Here is a 21,804-nt window from a genome sequence, read left to right on the forward strand (position 1 = left end):
AGAATTGGCAGATCCTGTTCCAGGTGAATTAGCCAGAATACAGTTTAACTTTGAAAATAATTGCCATTTATTCCTGACTTTATTCCCTGTCTAATTATGTTCTTCCTCCTCCAGCTACTCACTTCCTGACATTAGTTGGTAAATTCCTATCAAAAATCTTTCCTGTTCAACAGCTCCTGCACAACACGAAAATTCTCTTGCACAGAAAATCTCAAGTAGTGAACTTTGCACCTTTCTGCGCTTACATTACATTCACAAAGATCATTCAGATTTTGAACTCTACTCACTGTTGCAATAACAGTCCTCCATTATTCAGTCTCTGCTTGAAGCACAGAAGAATGACGTGTCAACTTTTGTCCAATTATGTTTTGATGCAGCATCTCAGACAACTTGCTATGTTAAAAATATACAATTGCATTTTGTTGTTCAAGACACTAGTTGAGAATTGTAAGATCTGTATTCTGATTCTTAGGAGTCACAATTCTTGCAAACTGTTCTCTCTATAGGATTTTACCCAAGTCTTGTATGAAATTTTTCTTTGGATTTTGGTGAAGCCACAAAATGAGGTCAGCACAAATCAGAAAGCAATATCTGCTTTCAAAAAATAAATACTGATTACAACAGTGAAAACTTAAAATGAAACTGGATTTGCCTATACTTAATGTCTGCTTCAACACCTAAAATTAAATACTATTTGTAAAATAAAAGGAAGCAGCCACGATCCCAGCAGTGAAGTAGGAGATGTCCTTACCTGTAGACTTGTTTAGCCATGACTACGTTTGTTCATTTGCTTCAATCTAAGCGAGATCTAAATCTGCATTCTTTGCACAAAGGATTCTGGGCTTGGCTTGATTTTTCTGCATTGAATTACACAGCAAATTGAAAATCCAACAATTCTATTCTGTGTGTACCTGATGAATGGTAAGAACATTGGCAGTAATTGTACAGGACAGCCATTTTCTTGAGGCTTCTACATCGCAATTTTATTAACCCTTAGCTTAATTAGAGAGCAAGGAGAAAAGGGAATCTGGGCCTGATAGGTTGATGTTAGAGCAGCAGAATGGAGAGGTAGTTACAGCACCTGAGTGAAAACTCAAGTTTCAAAACCTCGAAACAATGGGAAGAAAGAGAGTTAAAATAACAGCCCACATCAGCACAATGCCGTCATAGGGAGATAAGCACAGAAACAAGCCCATACTATCCGCATTGACCATCAACTACACTTTTTTTTAAAAAAACACTCATTCATTCAATATTCCCCCACATTCCCATCAACATAGATCCAGATCTCAACTCTCACCCACACTGTAGAGATAGTTATATATAGTTATTATAGAGATAGTTTGTGGGCCATATAACCCACAAACTTGAACATTTTGGGGAAATGGAAGGAAACAGGAGCACCGGAAGAACATCGAACTCCACACAGATAGTACTAGAAGAGAAAATGAGCAGAATGGTTTGGAAGTGGTGACTGCTTGACTCTGTCAAGATCAGGGCAAATCTTTAGTTTCTGGTAAACTCAGTTGACACTTTAGCTGATAATCTACCTTGTCATGGTATGACACTCAGTCGCCTGCCTCTGTAACTACAGAATTATATTCTGCATTCCGGTGCTGCTTCTCCCTTGAACTACCTCAGCTTTCTGAACCGATGAAATTAGTTGTATGGGTAGCAAAGCAAAACACATTTTTCCACTGTATCTCGGAACACAAGATAATGAGAAGCCAATTGATTAAGTAGAAGCATGACAGTACTTCTGGTTTGATGAAGACACATTAAGTCTCAAATGATAGCAACGTACACTAATTGCTGGAGGAACTCAGCAGGCCAGGCACCATCTACGGAGAAGAGTACAGTTGCTGTTTTGGGCCGAGACCCTTCAACAGCACTGGAAAAAATGATGAAGAATGAGGAGTCAGAGTCAGAAAGTGGGAGGGAGGGGGAGGAAAAAAACACAAGGTGATAGGTGAAACTGGGAGGGGGGATGTGGTGAAGTAAGGAGCTGGGAAGTTGATTGGTGAAAGAGATGCAGGACTGGAGAAGGGGAAATTAGATAGGAGAGGACAGAAGGCCATGGAATAAAGTGAAGGGGGAGGAGCACCAATGTGAGGGAGGTGATAGGCTGATAGAGAGATAAGGTGATGGGCTGATAAAGGGGTGAGGTGATGGGCTGATAAAGGGGTGAGGTGAGAGGGAAATGGGAGTGGGGAATGGTGGGGGGGGGCATTACCAGAAGTTCAAGGAATTGATGTTCATGCCATCAGGCGGAGGCGACCGAGATGAAATGTACGTTGTTGTTCCCCTACTCACCCCTATCATTGCAAAGTGCTTTGAGGGACTGGTTCTATCACATCTGAAATCCTGTCTGCCCACTACCCTGGACCCCCATCAATTTGCCTATCGCACCAACAGGTCAACAGAGAACCGCCATCTCCACGGCACTTCACTCTGCCCTGACCCACCTGGATAGCCCCAACTCTGATGTCAAAATGCTGTTCATTGACTTTAGTTCGGCATTCAATACTGTGATCCCCTCCAAGCTGATTGCCAAACTTTGCCAGCTTGGTATCAGCTCATCCTTCTGCAATTGGACCTTGGACTTTCTGACTGACAGACCCCAATCAGTTAAGTTGGGCAACCTCTCCTCCTCCACTCTCACCCTGAACACCGGCCTGCCTCAAGGCTGTGTGCAGAGCCCTCTTCTGTACTCCCTTTTCACCTATGACTGTGTTCCTATACATGGTTCTAACTCCATCATCAAGTTTGCAGATGACACCACAGTGGTTGGTCTGATCAGACAGGATGACGAGACAGCCTACAGGGACAAGGTCCAGCACCTGGCCGCGTGGTGTGCCGACAACAACCTGGCCCTTAACACCCAGAAGACCAAGGAGATCATTGTGGACTTCAGGCATGCTGGGAGCTACACTCACATCCCCATCTATCAATGGAGCTGTACTGGAGCGTGTATCAAGCTTCAAATTCCTTGGTGTCCACATTTCCGAGGATCTCACCTGGTCCCTGAACTCCTCCACCCTGATCAAAAAGGCGCAACAGCACCTTTATTTCCTGCAGAGCACGAAGAAAGCTCACCTCTGTCCCAGGATACTGACAGACTTTTACCGCTGTACCATTGAGAGCATACTCACCAACTACATCTCAGTATGGTATGGCAATTGTCCCGTATCGGACCCCAAAGCACTCCAGTGTGTGGTGAAAACTGTCCAGCAGATTATCGGCACCCAATTGCCCATCATTGAGAACATCTACCATAAACGCTGCCTGGGCAGGGCGAAAAGCATTATCAGGGATGCACCTCACCCTAACCATGGACTTTTTACTCTCCTCCCATCTGGTAGGCGCTACAGGAGCCGCCACTCCCGCACCAGCAGACACAGGAAGAGCTTCTTCCCTGAGGCTGTGACCCTGCTGAACCTCACATCACAGCACTAAGCAGTATTGCACCCATATTTACTGTCTCAGTACTTTTATATTTGTGTGCTGTAGCACTTACTTTCTATTCACAGTTATTTTGTAAATAACACTATTCTTTGCATTTCTGGTCAAATGCTAACTGCATTTCATTGGCTTTGTATCTATACTCGGCACAATGACAATAAAGTTGAATCTAATCTAATCTGATCTAAGAGTGGCCTCATCATAACAGTAGAGAAGGCCACAGATAGACATATCGGAATGGAAATGGGAAGTGGAGATAAAATGGGTGACCGCTGGGAGATCCTGCTTTTTCTGGTAGACAGAGCGTAGCTGCTCAGTGAAGTGGTTTCCCAATCTGCATTGGGTCTCACTGATATAGAGGAGGCCACACTGGATACAGGAGATGACCCCAACAGACTCACAGGTGAAGTGTAGCCTCACATGGAAGAATTGTCTAAGGCCTGAATGGTAGTGAGGGAGGAGCTGAGGACAATTCTCATGATTAAGGCAACCACGTCAAGGATGTGGCACTTCAGTTGGAAACATGTTTTATTGTAGAGGTCTGAGTTTTTCAGTGGCATAACCAGTGCTTGGCAAACATTATAGCCAAACAAGTAATTTCATAAAATGTAATTTTACATCACTGAAAATTTTTGAACTCTAATAGATTTAAAACATTTAAACTATTTTTCAATTTCTACATCTGTCATATTTATATGTTCACTTTTTAACATAATACTGTGCAAAATTCTCAAAAAGCATTCCACCCTCCACCCCGCCACTCCCACATGTCTTGTAGTCCAGAGATCTTTGAATTGAGTGTAAACCTTAAAAGCAATTTGTTAGAATGGGAAGAAACGCTGCACTGTATTTGAGTACTGGTTGTGGGACAATATGATTTGCGAGCATAAAGGTCTCCATAATTCAACTGCATTGCCATTGACATTATGCCCTTCATGTTTCAAATTAAGCAGACTGAATGAATATAAATCACCCAAACCAAAAAAAAGTCAAGAGAAAGTAATCAAGTCTTGCTTCCCTAAAATGACATACCTGACCAAATTGTTGAAAAGCCCAGAGGTCAAATAATAATGCCAATGCAAATAAGCTTCTAATGTTTGTCACATTTTCTGACTTTCTAAATGATACACAAGCAGAAACTTTGAGGGAAACTATCTAAAAATTCCAACAATGATTGAGACTAAAAGCAATTAAACAGCACTGCATCCACAATTTGCAGCATTTACAACAAGTCTACATAGTAAGTAAACCAATCAAAAAACACAAGCAATAGCTATATTTTAATCTTATCAAACTGTTTTTTTTAAACAGCATCTTCCTGTTTCTTATCTCACAGATATTTTGCTGTACAGTTGCATAATTATTTGCAATGTGTAGGCCTAAATAATACTAAAACAGCTTGGGAAATTTATTGTTTGGGTCTGTGGAAATCAAGTTTTGTCAACTGTATTTACCCAGACACGTAATGTTGTAAATAAATCACTTGGATTTTTAATTTCCATAATATTGCACACAAGTCATTGCAATGTCATGGAAAGACCGTTCACTTGTAGATTATATTTCACAGTAGAAATTAGATGTCAGAGTTACTGTACAGTATATTGCATGGAAACGGGCCCGTCGGTCCTCAAGTCCACGCTGACCATCGAGCTCCCATTTACACAAATCCCATTCCCATCAACTGCCCCATACCGTTTGCCAACACCGAGGGATAATATCTGGCCAATTAATACGCCAAACTCCACGTCTTTGGGAAGTGGGAAGAAGTGCAAACGGTCCAGGGAGAACATACAATTACAAGACAGTACCAGGAGTCAAGGTTGAATCCCGACTCACCAGTCATGAGACCAGTTGCGCCCCTGTATCACTCACATTCTGTTCTCAGGTTTTATAAAGACAAGATGATTGTCCGCAAAACATAATTTCACATTACAAATTCACTTTATCTGGCTGATGCACTGCAGATTTGACACTGACAGCACAGAAAATGCAATATTCCAACTGTTTAAAGTACTGTACTCGAAAAGGATAACGTTTCTATAAAATGCTACGTTACAAGAAGCTGTAAAGATACAGCTGTATTTACTACTTACTGAAATTAATGAAAAAATCATGAATTCCATATTGAGACGCCCAGTTCAATCTCTGTTTAAAAGCATGCTGCTAAAATAAAAGGCAATAGCACAGATTTCCACATTTCATCTGTTCAAGTAGCAAATGCTTTCGCCATTCAACCAAAGATCTGAATGAACATGACATGCGACCGGCCGCCGTGTATGCGCATGCGTAGTACGACCCGCATGCACGTTTGCCGGAACTATCAACGCGATGGCTACCCGCGTGGTGCCCACGCATCAACTCAGCATTTCTGCAGCCTATTGCAATCTCACTATGGCCAACGTCTATTTTTCTGCTTGCTTAATAAAAATTCCAACAGAAGAAACTCAAGGGTGCTAAATAATCTAGATTTACCCAGTGTATTTTGCATATTTCTATTCACGGTGCCATTCTGCAACACCGCTCTCGCGCTATCCCGCACTGACAGGAATCAAACGGGCCTGGGGGCCTCACAGCTCTCAAAGTCGGCCCCGCTGTGCGTGCTTATTTTTAATTTAATATTTTTGTTTTTCCCCCCAAATCTTTCCTTTAGATCTATGAACTCCCCAAACTGGAATGAAAGGCGGTGGTTGTGATTCCGAGATGTTCCTCGGGTGGGGAAGCAGGCAGTATGCGAGGAGGAGGTGGGGTCCTTGCAGCAGTCAGCGATGGCGTCGCTGGGTGGCCGGAGGTTGTGGTTGCTGTTCGGGCGATGGCTGCCAGCAAGCAGGTCTGGAGCTGCACCTTCCCTACTCCCCAGCATCACCTCCGACCGGGGACACTCTGGCTGTGGCTTTGCCTCGTCACGTAGATCTGGCGGCGGGATATTGAAAACCCGCGCCGCTCAGCTTCCTGAATCACTTGGGCCGAAGTCCCGCCTGTGGTCTGAACTCCCCTGGGTTGGTGATTTATGTCTGGGAACTGAAACCTTTTGGAAAACATTCATCCTGCACTTGGCCCGGTCTCTGTTACTGTGTGACCGGTTTGGTGATCAGTCTGTAATTTGTTTACTGGCAGGGCTTTAGTCCCAAATGCAAAAACTTGAGTTTCCAGTTGTGGGTTTTGTTTTTAAATTTATTATTCACTTTTTTTTTGGGGGGGGGGAACTGTAATACCTATGAACAGGAACAACTACTTTCCTACAACCCTTAGGCTCTTGAAACTACCTGCACAATCCTAACCCCATCTCAACGAAAGAACACTACAGTCCACCAAACAGATTGTTTCTTTTTGTTGTTGCACCATGGTCTTGCTTTCGTACAGTTTTTACACTGTATGGCATAACGGGGTGTAGTTTATGTGCAGTATATTTTATGTTCTCTGTGTTGCTGCTGCAAGTTTTTCATTGTATCTACGTCACTGTACTTGTGCACATGACAATAGACTTGACAGAGCTACCCAGTGGTGTGGACTCAAGAACCTGCAGGTGGTGAAATCTGAAGCACAAAACACACTTCTGGAGGAACTTACTGTATCAAATGAGTCCTGTTGAAGGGTCTCCATCCAACACATTGATCATTCCTTTGAGTCCACAGATGCTGTTTAATATGTCAAATTGCTCTGGCAGTTTGTTCTATGTGTCTGTGGATATGTTATTTTTTTAAATAAAAGGTGCATTCAATCTAGCCAACATTGTCTGTATTCCAAACATTGAACCACAACATCTAGTCTCCTAAGATTCAGTCTCTTTCAGAAGGGCCATGGTCCTGAAACATTTTCACAGATGCTAACTGACCTGTTAATTTTTCTGAGCATTTTCTGTTTTTGACGTTAATGATCAATTCCTACTTATTGAATATAACCTTCATTTATTTAGTGCCAATATTATAATACAAATTGTCTACACAGTAATTCCATTAATTAACTTAATTGTTTGCACTGTTTCTTATTCTGGCTGATTGTACATAGGTATAGAAGGAATAAGGGAAGCTACAGTAATTAGGCAAGTTAAATATAAGTAACTCAAAAGTTAGGTACTAGTTGGTTATTTTTGTGAAAATTACAGCTTGGTGCATGTCTCCATATTCAGATCCATTGAGTGTCAAAAGCAGATATAACTAAATTTGCCGCAAATTGTAAGGATTAGATTTTAGTTACACAAGGACACAGTCATTTCAAATTTGGTTATTAAGGTGGATTTGGGGAAAAGTTATCTACTATTTGACGGTCATATTCTTTTAACTTGCTTAATCTTACTTAATTGTAACTATGAAAATACGAGATTGTAAAATCAAAATCTTGTTCAATCATGTCCTTTAGAAAAGGAAAACTAACAGTCTTGCATGGTGGTTATGTGACTTCAGAGTCTGAAGTTCAGATCCACTAAAATAGTCCACCTAAGTCACTCATTTTAGAATAATCAGAAATGCATTCCAATTACCATCATCTCATCAAATAAATGTACGGCTATTACCTTTGGTAATATTGCTGTTGTGCACAGCAGTTTCTGCACATTAAATGTAATAACTTTTATGCTTTTGTTTCTAGAAAGTCGCACAAACTCATTCCAGGTCTTTTAAGTATGCTCGTAAAAGGTTCATAGTATTTTTCTGCTTCCATTTCTAATCTACGCAGATAGAAAAAATAAACTAAGAAATATCATTTGTTAATTAGATAAACTAATTTTAAAAATGAATTGTTTCCTTTTTTGCCCTCCCTGTTCTTCCCTTCTTATCACCACAGCCTTAGATGTCCTTTACTAAAACACCTTTAAGGCAGTATTTTGACATAATATTTGTAATGCGAAAGTGTAATTCTTAAACTTATGTAAGCAATTTCATTCTGTTTGTTTTAAATTTTAGCCTGGTCTTCAGAAGTAATCTAAGAAATGTTCATTCTGCTTTGAGTTCAACTTCAAGATACCTAAAGGGACCAATGTTTCTGATTCCATCTGGAACTGAATTTGCCACTGGTATGTTTGTTGTATCATCTTGAAGTACTTCTGTCATGCATGAGAAAGGTATGCTTGATATAGTGCTGTAAATTCTGGTTGAACTGCCCCTGAATCTGTTGTGTTGGTATAAGTTGTCCTCCATTCCATTATCAGCTCTACAAGGCATCAAGAAGAGGCTTAAGCATCACACACACAAATTGCTGGAGGAGCTCAGCAAGACAGGTAGTATCTGTGGAGGGGAATAAACAGTTGATGTTTCAGGGTATGACCCTTCATCAGGAATGGAAAAGAAGGGAGCAGAAGCCAGAATAAGAACACGAGGGGGAGGAATACAAGCTGACTGATAATAGGTAAGACCTCACCCCTTGTCCCTTCTGATCCCCTCCCTGTGGTTCCACTTTGTCTTCCCATTCCCATTGTCCTTTCCATTCCTGGTGAAGGGCCTTGGCTCAAATGTTTATTCTCCTCCATTGATGCTACCCAACTTGCTGAGTTCTTCCAGCATTTTGTGTACGTTGTTCGGGATTCCCAGCCCCTGCAAAATCTCATGTATTGACAAGTAATTTGTTTTTCTTGAGAGCTATTAATGGACACAAGAACAAAATATATTTGTGTTTTTGCATCTCTTAAATCTTTTTTTCAGAGTATTCCTTAAAACAGTGCTTAAGTTTTAATTGCAGCCAGGTATCTTTACTTACCATTTCCAATAAGATTCTAAGCTTGTTCCTTTTCATGTTTTTGCAGTTAAGAAATCTTCCCTTGGTGTTAAATTAGGTTGTTAGATTTTGCTTTCTATCTTAACCAATCTGCAAATTCAGAAAGACTATTCAAAAATCTGGCTAGACAGGTTAAGGACCCCTTACCTGAAATTCCAAAATCTGAAAACCTGCAAAATCCGAATAACCAGAGTGGATATATGCCAATTAATGGTATGTTGATCATGAAACAAGCAAGTATATATCTCGATGAACTGACATTTGGTAATTGAATATTCAGCAGCCTGTTTGCAGAAATTTAAGAAAAGGCATGGCATTGAATTTTTAAAGCATTTGCAAATAATGAAAATCTAGCGGCAGAATAAGTCTATGTTGCTGATTGTTTTTATACGTTACATTACAGCATTAAATTTTTAAAGAGTCGCCAATGAAAATCTAACACCAGAACAAGTATGCAATCCTGATTGTGTTTATACCTTACCGAAAACTTAATAAAAAGGAAAATACAAATACAGTGTACTGTAACCTTTTAATCAAAACATGGCATTGTAGGTGGAGGCTGAAAGCCTGCCGTTGTTTGTTTTTCAGCAGCTGATTCAGGTATTCTCCCGATGCTGAATGCTGGGGAATTGGAAGTCCTTTGCATTTCATCTGGAAGAAGCTCTTTCTCCATATGTTTGAAGATAACTTTCAGGATGGTAATTGTGAACCATAATAGTGTAGGGTACCTGCAGAGATCAGATGCTCCTTAAAGACCAAAGAAATGTGTGTTGGGGAATTTTAACCTGCAAATGAATTCTAGCAAACTATATCAGTAGTAAAGTTCATTCAGTGATATTGTATAGAGTACAAAGCCAAGGAGGTTGTAGCTGAACATTTATAAATTGCGTTAATAAGTCAGTTATTTCTAGGCATCACAAATTTATATAGTTTAAGTAAGATGTCAAGACCTTTTAAGAGAGGTTGCAGGGGAGTAGTACAACACCAGCACCAGAGATGTGTATATAGAGAGGTCAGAAAAATTGGAATAGTTTGCTTTACAACAGTGTCAGTATTACCAGATGAGTAAATTAGTAGAGAAGATGTCTGGTCATCGTGGACACATTGAGGTACAGAGCTAAAGAATGGGGAGAATTTAGATGATGATGTTGATAATGAGTACAGTTTTTGTAGATTACAGGGGTCTCTTGATCAGTTGGGGAAGTGGGTTGAGGAGTGGCAAATGGATTTCAATACAGAAACAGTGTTATAAAAAGTATTCTTCCCTCCCCCCCCACCCCGGAAGCTTTCATGTTTTATTGTTTTATAACATTGAATCACAGTGGATTTAATTTCGCTTTTTTGATACTGAACAGTAGAAAAGACTCTTTCCTGTCAAGGTGAAAACAACTTTCTACAAATTGGTCTAAATTTATAATAATTATTAAACATAAAATATTTGATTGCATACTTATTCACCCCCTTCAAGTCGGTATTTAGTAGATGCACCTTTGGCAGCAATCATAGTCTTGAATCTGGGTGATAGGTCTCTACCAGCTTTGTACATCTGGACTCTGCAATTTTTCCCCATTCTTTACAAAACTGCTCAAGCTCTGTCAGATTGCACGGGGATCTTGAGTGAACAGACCTTTTCAAGTCCATCCACAAATTCTCAATTGCATTGAGGTCTTGACTCTGACTTGGTCACTCTAGGACATTAACTTTGTTGTTTTTAAGCCATTCCTGTGTAGCTTTGGCTTTAAGCTTGAGGGTCATTGCCTTCCTGGAAAATAAAACCCCTCCCAAGTTGCAGTTCTCTTGCAGTCTGCATCAGGTTTTACTCCAAGATTTCCCTGTATTTTGCTTCATTCAATTTAACCTCTACCTTCACAAGCCTTCCAGGGCCTGCTGCATTGAAGCATCCCCACAGAATGATGCAGCCACCACTATGCTTCATGGTGGAAATGGTGTATTTTTGATGATGTGCAGTGTTAGGCAAACACCAAACATAACAATTAGTCTGATTCCCAAAAAGGTCAATTTTGGTTTCATCAGACCATAGAACCTTCTTCCAGCTGACTTTAGAGTTTCCCACATGCCTTCTCGCAAACTCTAGCCAAGATTTCGTGTGAGTTTTTTCAACAGTGGTTTTCTGTTTGCCACTCTCCCATAAAGCTGCGACTGGTGAAGCACTCAGACAACAGTTGTTGTATGTGCAGTCTCTCCCATCTCAGCCACTCAAGCTTGTAACTCCTCCAGAGTTGTCATAGGTCTCACTTAGCCCCTTGCTTGCACGGTCACTCAGTTTTTGAGGACAGCCTACTCCAGGCAGATTTACACCTGTGCCATGTTCTTTCCATTTCTTGATGATTGACTTAACAGTACTCCAAAGGATTTTCAGTGATTATCTTGTATCCCTCTTCTGACTTGTGCTTTTCAATAACCTTTTCGTGGAATTGCTTGGAGTGTTCTTTTGTCTTCATGGTGTAGTTTTTGCTAAGATACTGACTCACCAGCAGTTGGACTTTCCAGATACAGGTGTATTTTTACTACAATCAATTGAATCACCTTGGCTGCGCCAGTGATGATTTGATGTGTCATATTAAAGCGGGGGGGGGGTGGTGAATACTTATGCAATCAATTATTTTGTGTTTTATATTTGTAGTTACCTTGGATCACTTTGAAGAGATTTATTTTCACTTTGACACGAAAGTGTCTTTTTCTGTTGATCAGTGTCAAAAAAGGCAAATTAAATCCACTGTGATTCAATGTTATAAAACAATAAAACATGAAAACTTCCAAAAGAGGTGAATACGTTTCATAGGCACTGTAAGTGTAAGGTCAAGCAGTTAAGAAAGTCAAACCAGCGGATCAATTCAGTGCGAGATTACGGTAGAATAAAATAAAACAGTGTGCAGAATAAAATGTTACAGTTACAGAGAAAATGTACTGCAGGTAGACAATAAGGTGCAAGGCCATTACAAAGTAGCCGACTGGTGCTGTAGTGACATCTGCACAGGACTTTTAGGCAACTGGTGCCGGGTTCGAATCCAGCCAGCTCCTTGCATGCTTTCCATCCGTGTTGGGTTGAGTGAAGAGCTAGCCACTTGGCCTCGTAAAAAACAATAAGTGCTAAAGAAATGGCCCAATGTGCCACAAGGCACAGAGAGGAACTCCAGCCATAACAAAGTAGATTGTGAGGTCAAGAGTCCATCTTATTGTACTAGCAGGTTGTTCAATAGTCTTATAAGAATGCTATAGAAGCTGCCTTGAAGCTGGTGGTATGTGCTTCCAGGCATTTATATCTTTGGCCTGACGAAAGAGAGAGAAGAGAAAATGTCCACAGTTTGTGGGTTTTTGTCCAGCCCTAATGCAAATTCATGGCTGTCAATAAAGGCAAAAACCTCTTAAATTAACTTAAGCCCACAAAACATTGTGCCTCCTCCCACTCTCTTGCTGCCATCCCCACTATGATTGAAATGCAGAGGCTTCAGACCCCCACTCCTGACAATCCTGCTAGGAATGTACAGTCTCTTGAAAATAAAATTGCAGACCTCAGAGCAAGGTTGCTATACCGCAGGGACACCAAGGACTGCTTTATACTTTGTTTCACAGAAACATGGCTATCTCCCACTATTTTGGACACGAGGCTGCAGTTAGATGGTTTCACGATTCTCTGCAAAGACAACAGCTGAGTCTTTTAAAGGCAGAGGAGGTGGAGTATGCTTTATGATTAACTCATTGTGGTACACAAACTTGGCAGTTCTGTTTCAGTCCCGCTCACCTGACCTGGAACGTCTAGCGATCATATGCCGTCCATTTTATCTGCCAAGAGTTTTCTGTCATCATCCTGGCGTACATTCCACCTCAGGCCAATATCAGGCAGGCATTGGAAGAACTGAGCAACTTAGTCAGCGGGCATGGAACCACACACTCTGATGTCTTCCCTATCATTGCAAGAGATTCCAACAAGGCCATATTGAGGAAATTCCTGAACAACTTCCACCAGTGTACCACCTGTAGACCCAGAGGAGCCTACGCACTTGACTACTGTTATACCACCATCAAGAATGCTTATGATGCCATCCCATGCCTACATTTTGGAAAGTCCGACCATCCGGCTGTAGTCCACTCCCAGCATATAGGCAGAGACTAAAGAACGCAGGAACAGTGGTGAGGACCAAGAAGATGCGTTCAAGGGAGGTGGAGTAGCACTTATAAGGATTGCTTTGAGTCAGTGGGCGGGGACCATGTTCAGGGATTCATCTTCTAGTATGAATGAATATACCACAGTTGTCACCGACTTCATCAAGACCTGTATGGATGAGTGTGTGCCTTTGAGAACATACTGGACATAACCAAACGAAAAGCCATGGATGAACCAAGAGATTTGTAATCTGCTGAAGGCTAGGTCTGTGACATTCAAGGCCTGTGATCCCGAAGTCTACAAGAAGTCTGGGTATGATCTATGGAAGACTATTTTAAGGGTGAGAAAACAATTCCGATTGAGGTTAGAGACAGAATCAGATGCATGCCAGCTCTAGCAGGGTTTGCAGGCCACTACTTCTGACAGAGTGAAACCTAACATCGTGAATGGCTGTGATGATTCACTCCCAGATGAACTGAATGCCTTTTATGCACACTTTGAAAGGGAGAATAAAACTACACCTGAGTGAATCCCTGCTGCATTCGGTGATCCTGTGATCTCTGTCTTGGAGGCCAACGTCAGAACGTCTTTCAAGAGGGTGAATCCTCGCGAGGTGTTAGGCCCTGATGGTGGGGCTCTGAAAACTTGCACCAACCAGCTGGCATGAGTGTTCAAGGACATCTTCAGTCTCTCGCTGCTGCTGTCGGAGGTTCACACCTGCTTCAAAACAGTGACTATCATACCAGTGCCCAAGAAGAGCAGGGTGATCTGCCTCAATGACTGTCGCCCAAATGCATTCATATCTACTGTGATGAAGTTCTTTGAGAGGTTGGTCATGGCTAGAATCAACTCCTGCCTAAGCAAGGACCTGGATCCGCTGCGATTTGCCCATTGCCACAGTAGGTCTATAACAGATGAATTCTCACTGGCTGTTTGCTGGAGCTTGGATCACCTGGACAATAGTCTGTCAGTCTGTTGTTTATTGACTACAGCTCAGCATTCAACACAATCATACCATCAGTTCTAAACAACAAGCTCAAAAGCCTGGGCCTCTGCAACTGGATCCTTGACTTTGCTGGGAGACCACAGTCTGTGCAGTTCAGAAATAACATATCTTCCCTGCTGACAATCAACACTGGTACCTCAAGGATGTGTGCTTAGCCCTCTGCTGTATCCTCTCTGTGTGGCTAGACACAGCTTAAATGGCATCTACAAATTTGCTGATGACAAAACTGTTTTTGGCAGAATTCCCGATGGTGATGAGAAGGCATACACGAGCGAGATAGATCACCTGGTTGAGTGGTTCGCAGCAACAATCTTGCACCCAACGTCAGTGAGATCAAGGATTGATAATGGACTTCAGGAAGGGGCTGTTGAGGGAACACACAGCAATTATCATCAAGGGATCAGAGGTGGAAAGGGTGACCATCTCCAAATCCCTGAGTGTCAGCATCTCTAAGATTCTATCCTGGGCCCAGCATATAATATTGATGCAATCAATTACAAAGGAGGCATGACGGCGGCTATATTTCATTAGAGGTTGGGGGAGAGTTAGTACAATATGTCATCAAAGGCATTCACAAATTTCTGCAGATGTACTGGATGCACCACCATCTGGTATAGAGGGGCCACTTTACTGGATTGGAAAAGGTTGTAGAAAGTTGTGAGCTCTGCCAGCTCCATCCTGGGTGCTGGCCTGCCCAGCATTTAAAACATGATGCCTCAAAAAGGCAGCATCCATCATTAAGGACCCCCAACACCCAGGACAAGCCCTGATCACATTGCTACCATCAGGGAAGAGGTACAGGAGCCTGAAGACACACACTCAATATCTCAGGAACAGCTTCTTCCAGTCCGCCATCAGATTTCTGAATGGACAATGAACCTATGAACACTACCTCAGTCTATTTTTTCTCTCTTTTTGCACTACTTAATTAATTCAACTTCCTTTTTTATATATGCTATTGTAATATATAATTTTTGTTACTGTGTGTTGCAATGTACTGCTTTGCAAAACCACCAATTTTGCGACAATTGCCAATTCTGATTCTAGTAATTACTTTGCTATCGTCATGTACTCTTGAGTAATGTTATTCTATAGAGCATGGACAAAAATTACCAATGCTTTTTCCTTGCACATAAATTGTCAAATAGAACACTTCCTCTCTATGGTTGCTGTGAAATAGTTTGTCTCTGAATTTCACAGGAGAAAGATGAGAATAATAACCACTTAATTCTGAAAATATGACCCCTTCCTATGGAAATGCATTCATTCTTTTTGCTTTCCTTTAAGATTCCCGTATAATACTTCAAACCATCCTTTGACTCTTAGTGACACATGAATGTCAGAGGAAGTATGACATTCTTACAATCACATGTAATTTCCACTGTCAGTGCCATACTCCCTGAGTAATACCACAAAAGTAAACAAGTTAGCTTTTCTACTTTCTTTATATTTTCCTCCTGTCTTAAATGTTACTCTTTCCAGTTGCATCTTCAGAATCCATTTTTTTCTTACTAGTGCTTTACTTGAATTTTATTTTCCAACATTCGTTTTCTCATTTTTTTTTTCCGGTTTTTGAGACTTCAAACCTGGAATATTAACCTATATTATTTTCTGTCCAAGTATTTACAGATACAAACAGACAGATTCCTCTATGTTTTACCTCTGTAGATTGCTATCTTTCCTTGGAAGTGACATCTTCAAATCTATAAATCCAAGTTCCAGCCAGTGGTTGCCTTCTGCGGTTAAATAAGGACGTATATTTTTATAGGAACCCCTGCAGTTCCAATTTCTTTCCCAGTATCTTCCGTCAATATCACTTTCATCCATTTCCTGACGTCCCCCACTCCTTTGCCTCTCTCTTCAGTTGTAGTCCAGTTTCTACCCCAATCCTGCTTGCTACTGTGTCTTTGTCCATGACTTCCCTTTATACACCTGTTTAATCCTCTAGCGCTTCTTTGTTGCTGCTTCCTGGTCCTGAGTCCATTGATGAATTTCCTTATTTCTCACACCACATTAGTTCTCAAACTATCAGTGCATGATAGTTTTATTATAAAATTAAATATCGGAAGGTAAGTTTGGAGCTGGAGTGGGACTGAGGGAGGTGTGCGTTGGGAGGATTATGGTGGCAGTGGTAGTTAATGCACAGGAGTACATTCAGCCAGAGACTCATTCCACCGAGATGCAGCACTGAGCATCATAGGAAGTCATTCCTGCCTGTGGCCATCAAACTTTACAACTCCTCCCTTGGAGGGTCAGACACCCTGAGCCAATAGGCTGGTCCTGGACATTTCCTGGCATAATTTACATATTATTATTTAATTATTTATGGTTTTATTACTATTTAATTATTTATGGTGCAACTGTAACGAAAACCAATTTCTCCCGGGATCAATAAAGTATGACTTTGACAATGGCTTGTCAGGAACTAGGAGGAGATGATAATAAAGAGGGGTGCAGTGGACAGAATGCTGGGGAGAATGTGGGTGAGAGGGGTGCTTGTGTCACATCGCTTGTTTTGCTCGTGAAAAAAGTTGTAGTTACAAATTGCGAATAATCATCTTAAGATTGATCTGTATTTGTAAATAAAAGAGCTTATTTTTGTTGCTGTGCTACTTTAATACAGCAGTTGCAAATCTCCTTGCTAAGTGATACAAAATAGTTTTTGTTCTAAATGTAATATCAATGTTGAGAGAGAACCGTGCTGAATCAGTTTCTATAAAAGGCTGTAAATCTGGCTTTATATTTTATGTCTCTAAATGTTATGTTTATTTCATTTCAAAAATTATATCTGCTTGTGGCACCAGAGATGTTCTTTGTGTATAGGTAAGGTCAACTCTTGTATAACTGAATACATTAAATTACTCGACAATAGCAAAGATTATATTGTAACCTGCCATTGTGAGGTATATTTTAAGAAGAACACCATCCTGTTGGTTTTAAACAAGCAACTTTAGTTGAAAACCTCATTTATCTTTGTAAGCATCAAGCCTTAATGAAAACTTCCAAAGAGAGTTAAAATACTGGTGAGGTTTATTGACAATCTGTCATGGGATCTGACATCCATGTTAGTCAGCACACAGCCTTTGCTATTGAGCTGTCATGTGCATGTTACCATATTGGTTCAAATAGCAGCAAAATGCCAGCAGACATTTAAAAGAACATTATTTTTCATTTATATGTTCATTAGTTGGCATTTACCCTTTGAAAGCATGAATGATGCCCTTGGTTAAGATTCAATGAGAGCCTCTGCATAACACTCAAGTGTGTTAGATTTAATTGATTTTGACTGATTTTATTGTTCCACTGCACCGTGGCAATCCTGTGTCTGTATGAGATGATATCCTGACTAATCATCAACATGCTTTCTTCTTATTACTTTTTCAGTGGTGTGTGTTATTTCTGTCAATGTGTTAAGGGACTTGTCTCTCCTAAAGCAACTTATCATACATCACAGAAGTATTCGTTGATGAAGTAAATCTCTTTTCAGTACAGGGCTGTCAATTTGCATCAGAGAGGCTTCAGATCTTAAATACAACTTAATTCTTTTACCATTTCCAGTGTACTGTGTTTGGTGTTAGTGTGTCTAAAGCAATCGGGTAAAATTGCAAGATCAAGTGTTTTGCTGTATAGAATGTTTAGTTTCTGATTGGTCCATATAAAAGCAATTGCAGCTTTTTCATTTTTATACATAAATCAAAAGTAGATCTTACCAATGTTTTTTCCTGCACTTTCTATTCTCTATACAGTTCAATGAAATGTCTGCATACCAAGTAATAATCTGTTAGGTATGGTTTCAGCCACTAGGTGGGAGACAAAGCTCACCTTGTTAATGCATTACATTTATCTGCAATGCTGGCTACTTTTACTCCAGTAGTTTTATCTTATTCCTGGAATCTCACAATGAAATTGCCAGTGTTTTGAATACATATTGCTTATCTAAAAGGGCAAACTTTACCTTTTAAGTATAGCTTGTGAATATTATTAGGACAAGGAACAAAAGGTTTGGTTAAAATATAGCCAGAAAAATTTACATTAAAAAGTTGTACATGAGGCAGAGACAATGCACATCTGCTTTATCAACTCCAAAGATTAGATTTTAATGTATAAACAGACTTAGTTGCCATTAGTATTTATAATTGTTTTCAACACTGCTTGAGTGAGCTGAAAAACTTCAAATACTCCAATATAAAATTTTAAAGTGCTTTGGACACTTTATAGCAGAAGAGTTATTGCTTGGACTTACTGTTCTATGAAGTAATTTTTAACATAATTTAAACATGGAAGAATTGTTTAACCCTTTCCTATCGTACTTACTTGCAAGCAAAGAGCAAGGTGAAACATGAGTTGGTTTTTTTCACTTGTTTAGTACGCACAGAAATGTATATATATTGAGTGTGAATGATTTGAATGAAAGATTGAATTTATGGAACAATATAATACCCTTTAAAACTGTCTCCAGCACAATAAGAGAGAAAAGACAGGATGACCTTGCAGATCAAACAGCCTAAGGCAGGATGAAAATAACTGAGGCTACGTCCACACTACGCCGGATAATTTTGAAAACGCCGGTTTCGAGTAAAAACGACAGGCATCTACACTAAGCGTTTTTCAAAATATCTCCGTCCACATTAGGCGGATATTTGGGCAAATCTCCTCCTACTGGGCATGCGCAGGACACGCAGAAAACAAGCGAAGGAGAAACTGTATACTTCGTGCGCGTTTGTCCGGTTACAGAGTAGGAAAACTTTAAAGGAATTGCTCTTGGCGCTCGCGCAGGAGGACTTAAAACTTAAAAAAAACAAATACTGGAGCGTATGGAGGCAACCGACAGAGAGTTCACAGACAGTATGACCCAGCTGACGACGAACATTGAAAAACTGACTAACTCTGTTGCATTAATAAAGCACCTTGTTAAATGTATAAAACGTCTGCATCAGCGTTATCTTGTATTTCCATACAATGTTACATTAGGCTGTTACACATCTATTGTCAGAGAAGTACTTGCATAAATAGGTAAACCACCTTCATACAAGCAAGGACAGAAAACAGGGCAAAGTGAGTATACTTATTTATTCAGTAAGCTATGGGTCAAAGTATTTGGTGAGTACATAACTCTTCTGGCTTCAGTCTCGTTGCCGTCTGTTCTGAAATTGTTAGCTGGTGGCGTTCAAGAAAACAACGAACATCTGTTCCGGCACGTCATGACAGCGTTTTTAAATAGTCAAAAAAACTCACTTTACAATTTAACTCTCACGCCGTTCACACCGACTGCATGTTATAACAGCTTGCGCAGTACCGAGCAGAAATAGAAAAAAGCATTGTTGTTGTGGTGTTGTTATGACAACGTTTTTAAATCTCTCCGTTTACCCTGTACACACTATGCCCGATATTAAGCGTTTTCAGATTTATTCACTCTGGAGAGTGTTTTCCAAAATCTCTGTTTTTGGGGGCTGAAAACGCCAGCTCAGTGTGGACGGGAAGGCAAAACGAAGAGAAAAAGCTTTGTTTTCAAAATTATCCTGCGTAGTGTGGATGTACCCTAAGGTTTTTAAAAGCTGCTACTGGTGGCTTAGAATCAATTGTATTTCCATTTGTATAGGGCCTTGTTGGACTGCAGCATGGTGGAATCACTCTTCAGCTGCAGGTAAACAATCATGACCTCTTTTTCATCAGTGAGGTAGGTAGCCAGATTTACAATGGGTGGCATTGGTAAAATGGTATTGATGACTTCCAGGAATACATGATTTTATTGAAGGCAGTACAATCTCATGGGATGTTATATTAAGCTGAGACTGTTTTCGGGTGCATGTTAAAAGTTACACAATACAATTGGAGGAAATGTGGTTCTGCTCATCTCCTTAAATTAGGGTAATCTAAAATATGTTATCATTCTAGAGTACCACCTAAGCAGGCAATGTTCCAGACTGACTGCTAAATTCATCTATATTGTGGGTGCATTTTACAGGGCAGTGCCTGCAGTTCCCCATGACTACCAGCATTTGCTCATGTACATCCATAAACACAGGAGTCCTGAACTTGCTCTCAGCAGTGACTGGCAATTACATGACTCCACAATGAGGCAGGGTTCTTCATCGAATCTGATGTTGCATTTCCCTGCACTTACACTCAACAAACCTCCAGCAATTTAGAGCTGGTATCTGGAGTTCAAGGGGGTAGAATTGTTGCAAGAAATTAATGAAAATATTTTACAGTGTGTTCAATAGTTCAAATTATTTTTAATTTATTGTTGGCTTTTTAAAAAGATGTTTTAGTTTGATTAATTATTTAAACAATAGATAGTGTTTATTGTTTCCGAATGTTGGAAACATTAGGCATTTGGCAGCTTTGATAGACAGCTAAGTTAATCAATTAACAATTCCATTGGCGATGCTTGTTCTGCCATCTTCTTATTTCATTTGACAGGATTTACAGGTGGATAACTGTGGCGCTGTGTGTAAACTTGCTGCTGAGCTTTGACTAAGTCCTCAATTGGGGATGGGACAAAGATAATTGTTCTTTTCCCCCTCTCATAGGGCAGCAATAAACATGGGTGGCTCACTGCAAATTCAAAGTAAAAAGTAATGTCATAGTTCTGTTAGTTACTTTGCTGAGCTTGATTTCAAATGTGAACTTGAAACCAAAAGTAATGAAGAGTTAACAAGCCTTGTTCCGAGTTTGATTTTATAACCTTGACATTGATTTTTGTGAACTGAATAGGTGATGTAACAATATCTGGACTTCCAATTCTAATATTATGGTAGAAATTATGTCTTTTAGAAATGAGTACACCATTTTGAGACAGTAGCAGTGTTGAGCAACACACACGCACAAACAAACACAAAATACTGGAGGAACTCAGCAGGAATGTTGTCAATTTTATGGGTTGTTTAATAATATATTATGGATCCCGCTAAGGCACACTAGCTCCTCGAATTTGCATGAGAAATCACAGTCCTTAAAAAAACAGAAATAGTATCATGCATATGCGTATAACCAGCCTCACCAACCCACCACCACATTTCCATCCAGTTGACTCTGCAATTCAGTAAGACTGTGGCTGACAATGTACCTAGTCCACATTGCCACTTCTTTACCAAATCCTCAAAATCCCTTGGAATCCTAAAATCCACTGATTCTCAGATTTGAATGTGCACAATTTCTGAGCAATTGCCCTACCGTCTTAGTGAATAGATCTCATAGAATAGTCCAGCAAAGTAGAAATTACTAATGTCATGTGTTCCTTGTTCACTTTCTGTGAGTAAGATAAGAAAATATGCAGTTGTTGCCACAACTTACATTTATACAGTTAAGAAATGTAGAACTCTGAGTTGTGTATGGAATATTGTCCACGTTTTAGGTACTATTGTTTGCATTAGTTTATCTATCCGCATCATCTGGATCAGGAACAAAATAAAGGGACCTTATATATTGTCTCGAACAAGAGAAAATCTGCAGATGCTGGAAATCCAAGCAACACACACAAAATGCTGGAGGAACTCAGCAG

The 21,804-nt window shown here is 40.2% G+C and overlaps 2 protein-coding genes across 9 annotated transcripts in view; one reads left to right on the forward strand and one right to left on the reverse strand.

Moving 5' to 3' along the window:
- Positions 1-6,000, reverse strand: part of LOC140212069 (progestin and adipoQ receptor family member 3-like) — a 44,737-nt gene extending 38,737 nt beyond the window's left edge. For 3 of the 5 annotated variants that reach the window (XM_072282544.1, XM_072282543.1, XM_072282545.1), the window contains exon 1: positions 5,935-6,000. In XM_072282544.1, the coding sequence (XP_072138645.1) occupies positions 5,935-5,950 (16 nt within the window). In that variant the 5' untranslated portion in view covers positions 5,951-6,000. Of the gene's footprint in view, positions 1-751; positions 858-5,555; positions 5,735-5,934 lie in introns of those variants that run through there. The other 2 variants (XM_072282547.1, XM_072282546.1) reach the window with 2 other exon arrangements.
- Positions 6,001-6,193: 193 nt separating this feature from the next.
- The window catches only part of LOC140212070 (NFU1 iron-sulfur cluster scaffold homolog, mitochondrial-like), a 40,259-nt gene continuing 24,648 nt past the window's right edge, over positions 6,194-21,804 (forward strand). The window contains exons 1-2 of one of the 4 annotated variants that reach the window (XM_072282548.1): positions 6,194-6,289; positions 8,361-8,470. In XM_072282548.1, the coding sequence (XP_072138649.1) occupies positions 6,228-6,289; positions 8,361-8,470 (172 nt within the window). In that variant the 5' untranslated portion in view covers positions 6,194-6,227. Of the gene's footprint in view, positions 6,290-6,328; positions 6,459-8,360; positions 8,519-19,907; positions 19,945-21,804 lie in introns of those variants that run through there. The other 3 variants (XM_072282550.1, XM_072282551.1, XM_072282552.1) reach the window with 3 other exon arrangements.

This window comes from Mobula birostris, chromosome 18 (assembly GCF_030028105.1).
Source record: "Mobula birostris isolate sMobBir1 chromosome 18, sMobBir1.hap1, whole genome shotgun sequence".
NCBI lineage: Eukaryota > Metazoa > Chordata > Chondrichthyes > Myliobatiformes > Myliobatidae > Mobula > Mobula birostris.